A 9,606-nucleotide genomic window follows, 5' to 3' on the forward strand; every position below is an offset into this window, starting at 1 on the left:
AATCATCCATCCATTAATTATTATTTTATGAATTCATATACATAAATGATTAGAATAAATACTGAGAATTTGCATTCTTTGACTATTTCTTTCACTTATTACCTATATTTGGAAGGGGATCTGGAGGCAGACAAAAGTCTTTGGAAGTTCTCAATCCCACTTGCATGCCATTCCTATTGTCGTCGCTGGAGTTGGGGGGGGGGGGGGGGGGCAGACTCAGTATTCAATTATTTTGCTTTATTTAAAAAAAAAAAGCAATGTCAAATTATTCACATTAGATTTCATCAGAGTTCATTTCCCTTGGTTCATTTCAACGCCATGCCCCTAATTCCAGATCAACCTAATCGTTTGTGTCAAGTCGGACATTTTACAAAGAGTTTAATAAATAACACAAATTGCAAAGTCTCGTCAAGATATTCATTCATGAATCTTCCAACCCGCTTATTCTCAGGAGTTGCTTATTTACAGAGTCACACAAAAAGTATCTGGAAAAAATGCAATTCGTTTTGGGGTGACTTTCACGCATGTTCAGACAGTGGAAAAGTTATTATATATGTACGGCTGAAATTACGATTAAAGTGAGGCGGGAAATGCCACAGGGCATTGCTTCCACCTAGTGGTCGCCTGGAGTAAAAAAAAAACTCTTCTTATAAAAAGTGTGTAACCATTTGTTTTTTCATGTATCCATTCATCCATTTTCCATTCTGTTTACCTATTCAAGTTTATAGGATCTTGTTTCCTATTCCAGCTGAGTTTGGCCAAAAGGTTAACTACAGCCTAGACTGGTTGCCAGTCCATCCATCACAGGCAGACTCATAGAGAGATGAATAACAATTTACATCATCATCATCACTGGGTGGAAAATAAACCCACGTTGCCAGCACCAATGTCAGGCGAGTGACCCTGTATTAAAAAGGTTCTGAAATATTTTCCTCGTGATTTTTCCATTATGAAACATTGCGAAGAATATTAATATGGATGTACTAATATGATAAATAAGGTTAATGAGAGGATAAAAAAACGCAAAAACAGCTCTCACCGTGATGCATTGCAGTTTGACACCACTGCAAACTATAAAGCAAAACATTGTGTTAAACCCCCAAATGTTTTATCCAATATGTTGCCCCCACAAGTCTAAACAGCATTCTGATTAGTATTGCGTTTGAGATATGAGTTAAGCAGCACAATTCACACGTTTTTATCCAAATAAAGTGTACTCCATTTTATGATCGGTCAGTGAAGTCATTTCACCATTGACATTAACCAAAAATACATAGATGTTCAGGGTCGTTTTAATGTCACTATGTGGTGACAGACACTTTGTGGAAACATCTGGAAACAATGCTGGAGCTGCTACTATGTGAGAACGAAGCACTCAGCAACTTCGTGCCCAAAGTAGAGGCTATGATAGTAACCTTCTTCTCTATCTTCTCATCTGGATGCAGAACGGTCAGCCTGGATGAGAGCGTAATAAGCAGTGATTAATATGACAATTTATGAACATATTTGTCCGCAGCAAACAGAAAAAATCCTGCTTCCTGTTACACTTGTGAATCTAAAAACCAAGTTGGAATGTTGACGTGTTTCATTTCCAGTCAGACATACCGTACAGCATTCCAATAACATTCCTGAGGTACTTTGTGAGCCAAAACTACACTTGGAGGAGTACCAGAATGCAAATATGGAACTGATTGCATCATTTAGTGTATGTCACGTCTGAAAAAATTTTCACAAATATGCAAACACACCCACCTGGCCTCTTGTTTGCCTTGCAACAAGCCATAGCCTTCAACAGTGAGAACAGCGCTACCCAGAGGCTTGTTGAGCTGGTTGGTGAAAGACACGATTGCTATGTGCTCCTTCTTCACCTGGATTCTGTCCCCGCCTTCAACCTACATGAGAATCAGGGTGAGGAGGTTACCAAAATAGCTGGAACAAGTTGCGGTATTTCTTGTCCCTGTAAATCAGTAAACGGATCACGGTGCTGTTCTCAGTGATCGTTTTCATTGTTCATTATTCGTCAGTCAGCAGGATTGCACAAAACATTTCCATTGAACTATGAGGAAGGTTGGAACGTTCACTATGAAAGCTCAATTTTGGCAATGTAGGAAATCTTCTTATTGAAATAAACAGTATTCCAAAATATTCCGTTTTTGAGAAGCAATTGCATATTTGTGTTATTCTTAATAAACTACAAAATCAGTTGCTTGCAGACATTCGGACAAATAAATATTGTACTTCCTTCACCTTCCTTAGAGGAATTTGCCGTTAGAGTCTTGACTGAGTAGTCGGTCTCAGAACAATGCTGCCCACAGTTGTGCAAAAGCTTTGAGTCAGAATATTCATTTCAGTAGTTCCAAATTGATGATTTGAGCATTTTTTTCTCCCCGTATCTCATCCGTGGCTACAGTCTGACTGAACTGATTATTCTACTGGCAAGCATGAACTGAGAGTTTGTCATTTTGATTGACATTTCCTGGTTGTTAGCAATATGACGCAAAACAACACACAAAACAATCTTCCAGCTAAAAATGCACAAAGCGCCTCTCGCTGCTCCTCTTCCAAAAAGGAACTACAAATAACTCTGTGAGAACAGAATTAATTGCAGCGTCCATGCATTCGTCCACGGTTGGTTGGTTGTTTTCGTTGCAGCTTTATATCCCGCCCCCAGACACATTGTTGCTTTGTAACCTATGTGTACCTGTATGTTTATTTTTGGCGAGCTGAGGTTCAAGTCCTGTATAGCCAGGACCCTCTCTTTTGTCTTTAAGTCCTTAATGACCACCGCCACCTTCACAATATCATCATCTGCCAGGAGAGCCTCATACTTGGAGGGCAGAATAGAATGGTGGCGTATCAAATCTGCACAAAGACACAAAACAAAGCAAAACGTGCCAATGTTGGCTTTATTCAGTCACTGTGTCACTGGGACAGCTCACCTTCAAATGGCTGAATGCACACATCTTGGTGGCTCATCCAGAAGCTTTTTTCTGGGCCGCTGTTGAATTTTTTTATCTGAGCGCTCAGGTGCTCCCTCAGGAGGCGTGCGCTGTTTGTTGGGTTTGTAACCGTCACTGTCAGGTTGATGCTCTTGCCGATAGTCGGCTCTCCATCTATGGTCAAGGTCACGTCTAAGCTGGATGCATCTTCACCGGAACAAAGACAGTAAAAGGAAGACGGTTATGTATATTCATATTTGATCAAACATGTAACTTCAAGATCACATTTGTACATTCATGTATGACATTTGCTGTAATGAATTTACATTGTTCAGTCAGCAATTTACACCAAGGATGAGCCACTGGCAGCCCGCGTGTGAAGCCTTGATTAATTTTCAAATTTAATTTTTTTTTTTTTTTTTTTTTACATTAACTGATGAACATTTAATAATTTTTATCATCCAAAAAATATGGGGAGTGGTGGGGAAAAACAGGGAAAATCAAAAATATGGAAAAAAAAAGAAAGAAAAAAAATTGGAACAGCGAATATGCTATAGTTTTATGTTGTAATATTCCCAATAACAACTAGATGACAGACATGTCTTATTTCCACTCAAACAGGGTCTTATATTGCCCTATACTACAATGTGAGTAGGCCTAATATTAGGCAGTATTTGCCAAACACACATTACATTTTCACAAATGTATAGTAGTCTCAATATTAAAAATAAATAAATGAAAATCTTCATTCTGATTGCACAGTGTACGACAAAATTATTAACTACATTAACTACAGTCTATTACCTTGTTTGGGAGGATGAGGCCCGACAGAACGGGGGAAACTGCATACTGTACAAAATGAGAGCGCTCAATTACGCCGTGAAACAGCAACAAAAAAGATGATAGATGTTTGGTTCATTTTTCCAAATTAGAACAAAAACTGACATAAAAAATTAAACACCTTCATTGTTTTAGCCCTAGCATGAATAATAATAATGTGAAACAGTGAAAACAGCAACATGCATTTCTGAAGCGGGGCAAAGCTGAGCAAACAGACAGCCAACTGGACCAGGCCTCAAAGAAGAGTCAAATCTTACCAGCAGTGTATTTCAACTTACCAGGTCCGTTAAATGAACTCATGCAACGGTTAGCAAATCCTTTAAATAAGAGTAGGCACAGGGTACAACTCCGTTAAAAGAACAATGAACAGTCAAATCATACCGGCAGTGTATGTCAACCTACCAGGTCCGTTATTACCAAATGAACTCATGGAACGGTCAACAAATCCTGTAAATAGAGTAGGCACGGGGTACAACAATTAAAAAATAAGGTCCCTTAAATGTTTAAAATGTGTAAAATTCTATCTACGATGTAGGATAAAAAAGTTTAATAAGTCATTTGCTTTGGACTGAGTAAAGATGTTTCTTAGAATGATTAATAAAAAATAAAAAAAATAGACCACACCCACAATTGTCTAGAGGTGTGAAACAACAAAAGGTGGAGATGTTGACAGCCACTGACCTGAGTCTCCCACTCTATATATTTGTTCTTCTGTAAACAAAATGAAAACAATTAACTTGCATGCTAATTGTACACTTAATTTGCTCCTTCATTGAAATCTTCCTACTTTTCTGTCTCTTATAAGACTCCGTCAGATCCTCTGGCGCATCTGAGCCGATGCTCTTGGTGAAGATCAAGCGTCCCACCCACTGAGTGTCCACCTTCTTCCCCACCACTTTACCAGACCGCACTATCATGCGTACGATGTCCGCATCAACAGAGGCATAAACGAAGGCAGTGTCATATGGTGTGTGGAGGGAACGCCTCTGGATCGCGACCACAGGAGAAGGACCACAGCGGTATACGCCTGCCGTGTGGACATGGTTATAACATTACATTGGTAAATTGTACCAATTAAGCAATCCATTTATTGACATTTTAAAACATCTGCACACCTGCACTCATTTCTTGCGGAGTTGGGTCCACAACCTGCCAGCCATCAAATTCGGCACCGATGTCTGACCTCCTCATCCAGCACTCTACCCACACATGGAAATTCCTGTATGTGTACCGTTATAGGGCACATAAACAATACATGATTGGAATAGAAGAACGGATCTATTTGAAGGTGCTCCACAGGGGAGCGGCTTAGACCCACTTATTTTCACTCGATGTACAGCATGGGTGCTCAAACTACGGATTTTGGGCTGGGAAGTATTTGCTCCCCAACCTCTTTCTTTACATTGACATACAACAACAGATATTTCTAAACATTTCACATGGCCCAGGGTGGTGGAGAGGTAGTATGAAAACCCGTACCGGGTGTGGCGCCCATTAAATGAAGTCTAAAGAGTGCTTCCTTCCATATGTGTGGTTTCAGTTTGCATGCAATACTTTTTCAAAATGAACAGATACTAACCAAACACTGTCTTTTGATATCCCAAGCCTCTCTCCGGTGCTCGAGTAAAACTCTTCAGTGATCAGGTTTCCATCACCATCGTGAGCTGCGTTAAACACTGTCACCACCCTGGACGGAATCCCAAGCACCCTCATTACTGGACATAAAAAAAAAAGAAGGACCAAACTAAAAAATACAGTAGGTATTAACTTTTGCATGAACAAAAAGTAACGACAAAATAAAATATGAATGTAGCCCATTTAAAAAAGCACCTGTGCAGAGGACAGATGCAAAGACCCAGCACTGTCCATAACGCACAGGGTTGCCTTTGGCTGCCATCCATCGGAGAAGGATATCCGCACTGCCACTCCACTCTGTCGGTTTGACACCATTTTTGTAGCTGCCCTTCCACCTCCCCTCCAGAACACCCATGTCATCACTAGAATTCACCTTGCAAAGGAACAAAAAGATGGAAGAGTTAAAAAAAAAAAAAAAAAAAGCAAGTTTGTGTGTGCATCTCTGCTGAAAACAAATCATACTTGGGTGATGATTTTTGTGTCTCACCATAGCACAGATGATCCTGCTCAGGTAGGCCGGGTCTGCTCTTCGAACGTAGTCTTTGTGAGAGTTGCTGAGCTGTTGCGGACTGACCTGCAGCATCTGAAGACATGCCTCGAGAACTCCAGGCTCATACTGTCCATATACATAAACACTGATTGAGTGTAATAATTGCTGTCTGAATAGCTTCATCGGGAGTGTCAAACATTTTGTCATGGTTTGCTGGATTCGGCCTACCAACATTCAGTTGACACCGACAGGCTACATCATACATGTACCTGACTGAACGACCAAGGCCGCTGGCTAAAGTTGACGTCCGTGCCCATATAGATCACGCCATAATCATTCTTGACATATTCTTGTCGTTGCGCATCCAGTGGCATGTACACTGGATCCTCTTATAGGAGAGAAAACTGTGCTCATTCCTCTGCATAGTGGAGACGGTCGCAAAATGACTGCATGAGATACAGCCCAAGACTCACCTTTGAGCCAAGGATTGCAAAGCAACACAAATGTTCCCGCGACGTAGCTGCTTTGCTCGTGTGCGTCTGACATGTGGACCAGGAGTTGGTACCGCGCCACAGAGGATAGCACAGGAGCACAGACGTGGACAGTGACGACACGACGACCTATGTTGCCTGGGTGGATTCGTGCAGACCAGCTATGCGGATCAGACAACTTGTCTGAGAAGTGGACCAACATCTTTGCTGACATTTCACCTGTGACGATGGAAGAAAAAATGTAACCTTTGACCTTATAGTGATGCCAAGTACATAACCCGGGGAGGACTTGTCTGTGATTAAGAGCTATATAAATAAACCTGACTTGAAAGTAAATAAACTTGTCACCATCATATACCCTCCCTCCCTGGTTTTTGGAATGCACAAACTCACCTAGTAAAACCTGAAGGGCCAGACACTCTGTGTTTGGGTTCCACATCTGTCCATAAAACAGCAAAGTAACTTTGAATGGCATCCCTCGCCGGACCACCAGGTATTTGTCGCTGAGCCCCTGGGTCTCATGAGAAATGTGGTTCTCCTGGATCTCAAAGTTGACCAATTTCAGGCGTCTTCGGCCTTTGGTCGGGCCTAAAATGAAGATAACTGTTAGCTGGTCACCAAGCAATTGATCAAATTGAATCTTATGGAATACAGTGGAGCCTCGGTTTTCGAACACAATGCGTTCCAGAAGGCTGTTCGAGAAGTGAATCGTTCGAATTACAAATCATGTTTTCCCATTACAAATAATGTAAAAAAAATTATCCGTTTCAAGCGAAACAAACGTCATCTTTTCATTTGCGCATTTTTGTCCGATCGCGCAACTGAAGCGCACCGCCAAACGCGCAACCGTAGAAAATATTTTTAAAGTCCTGATGTACTTTCCAAAATTTAAGTGGACATCAGTGTGCAGGAAGTCTAATTTTGAGCCGATTGCGCAACTGCAGCGCGTCACAGACGCGCAACTGCACCGCACTGGTTGCATTATTGTGACAGAGCGGTCGCTAAAATTTCGAAAATATGTTTAAAGTCCTAATGGACTTTCCAAAATTTAAGTGGACCTCAGTGCGCAGGGAGCTTCATTTGATCCGATCGCGCAACCGTCCGATTCTCGAACAAATCGGTATTCGAACAAAAAATTCGAGATTTTTTTGCTTCAGATGTCGGTTGTCGAACCTCGAGAGGACCCGCATGCCAACTGACTCCGTTCGTTATTACATTCTCGCTACTCTGAGGATTGCATCAACTCCAATCATGCCTCCAAACGAAGGAGCAGTAAAGCCATCCTAAAACAAAAAGACGCTCCTAAAGCAATGCCACAGTGAGCGCCCGGCCGGCGCGCTGCGGGCGGACCAAATTAAGCTTTCTGCGCACTGAGGTCCACCTCAATTGAGTTAAGGCAGTCATAATACAATATAGTACAATCCAGGGATAATTGACAGCGGCCTCAAACAAAGCACACGTAGCCTACCTGCCCTGATAGTTTTAATGATTGGTCATAAACATTTCACCCAATAAACAAACGTTGAAATGCACGTCAAAAATAATCACTTGTTTGTTAACAAACATATATTTTTTTAAAGGGAGCGAGTAGAAGAAAAACATTGAAATTACCTGCACAGATAAGTTTAAAATCGGACGTGTTGAATACGAATTTTGTTTTTTCAATATTTTTGTTTATAAACATTCAATATTTATTGTGTTGATTTTTCAACATTCTTGTCACAATTATTCAAATATCTAATTCAAACCTTATCTGGGGTTTAAAAGTTCGATTTTTTTTTTTCATTCGTATAATGCACACATACGTATTATATTTAAAACTAGTTAAATCACCGACTGAAGAAAAATATTTCAAGGTGTGACTTTCGTTTTCATATTGGTTTTTGATTTGTTGCACATTCATATCACCGCGGTTGATCAATCGTTTATTTTTTGTTATTTACACACCTACCTGGTTGCGTAGTACATCGGAATGAGTGAATGTTTGACTACGTGTGACAGGTTAAAATCCACCGCATTCTGTTTCGTGAAAGAATACAAAGGCTCAAGACCTAAATGCATCATTTGGTTGTCAGACGAATGCATCAAAATATAATGCAATTGCGGTGTGGCGCTTACCTGTTTGTGGCGTGGCCTCCATTCTCTGACTGACAACCGCAAGCACCAGGAGCGATAAGAAGACTCCACCCACCTTTTGATAACGATCTCACGTTTCCTCCTTTCGTATGATCACCTCAGCAAAGAAATGAAGAAATAAATATGATGCAAATCCTTATTAACTTTTACCTATTAACTTATTAGTTATTCCTAGCGAAGAGCAGGGAACGAAGCGAGCGTGCACTCGCCATACATTGCACACGCCCCTGCAGAAATGAATGAGGGAAACAGACGCGCTTGTACATTTTGTCTGGTTTCATTGCCAAGAGACATTATGCGTGTTTATTAAACTAGAACCCAAGTTGAAACCCCAGTTGCAAACATGACTTTGAAAACCCTGATTTGAAGCATTGAAAACTAGTATGAAGCCCTATTTTGAGATCCTAACGCTATTTTAAAACCTTATACAGGGTCCGGCAAAATGATCCGAAATGCAATTAAATTAAAGAAACAAAAAAGTTTGTACTTTGTTCTTTGAAAGCCTAAATCAAAGCATTAACTCTGGTTTGAATCCAGACTTTAACCTTGATTTAAAACTAACCCTAGTTGAAACGCCTAACCCAAATTCAAAACACTACTCTGAAAACCTAAACCTACTTGAAACTAGTTGTACCCCTTGTTTAAAACCCTTATTTGAAATCCTAACAGTGTTAGGCTAACGCTGTAATGAAAACCCTACTTTGAAATCCCAACCCTAGTTGAAAACTCTTTTGAAGTTGTACCCCTTGTTTAAATCCCTTATTTGAAATCCAAACACTATTATAAAAACCCGACTTTGAAATCCCAACCCTAGTTGAAATCTATTTTGAAACATTAACCCGAGTTTAAAACTCTTATTTAAAATCTTGAAGCTAGTTTGAAACTTTCATTTGAAACCATAACCTTACTTTGAAAGCCTGATTTTAAATCCTAAAACTAGTTTAATTTGAAAACCTTAATTTGAAACCCTAACCCTACTTTGAAACCCAACTTTAAAGTTTCAAAACCTAACATGAAATCCTAACCCTTGTGTAAAAACCCTACTTAGAAACGCTGAACCTAATTCAAACCCTGA

General features: G+C 40.3%; 1 protein-coding gene across 1 annotated transcript; it reads right to left on the minus strand.

The window, feature by feature from the left end:
- Positions 1–289: 289 nt before the first annotated feature.
- LOC147061917 (protein-glutamine gamma-glutamyltransferase 2-like) lies at positions 290–8,535 on the minus strand. The gene is made up of 17 exons (XM_085919656.1): positions 8,514–8,535; positions 6,789–6,998; positions 6,378–6,614; positions 6,174–6,292; positions 5,902–6,030; positions 5,610–5,787; positions 5,359–5,494; positions 4,895–4,998; positions 4,567–4,806; positions 4,461–4,490; positions 4,182–4,226; positions 4,058–4,096; positions 3,744–3,788; positions 2,940–3,146; positions 2,702–2,862; positions 1,753–1,892; positions 290–1,455 (listed from the first exon to the last, which is right to left on the minus strand). Exons 1-17 carry the CDS (start codon positions 8,533–8,535, stop codon positions 1,302–1,304), a joined length of 2,196 nt encoding a protein of 731 aa, XP_085775782.1. The 3' UTR covers positions 290–1,301.
- Between the last annotated feature and the right edge of the window lie 1,071 nt (positions 8,536–9,606).

This window comes from Syngnathus leptorhynchus, chromosome 1, assembly GCF_054491065.1.
Source record: "Syngnathus leptorhynchus isolate UIUO chromosome 1, UIUO_Slep, whole genome shotgun sequence".
NCBI classification, from domain to species: domain Eukaryota; kingdom Metazoa; phylum Chordata; class Actinopteri; order Syngnathiformes; family Syngnathidae; genus Syngnathus; species Syngnathus leptorhynchus.

Excerpts from the sequence above, each read along its gene's own strand:
- LOC147061917 (XM_085919656.1), bottom strand. The coding sequence starts at position 8,535 with ATGGAGGCCACGCCACAAACAG. Across the intron at positions 4,227-4,460 it reads ATATAGAGTGGGAGACTCAG|GATTTGTTGACCGTTCCATG; the intron begins GTCAGTGGCTGT and ends CTCTATTTACAG. Across the intron at positions 2,863-2,939 it reads GTGCATTCAGCCATTTGAAG|ATTTGATACGCCACCATTCT; the intron begins GTGAGCTGTCCC and ends GTCTTTGTGCAG.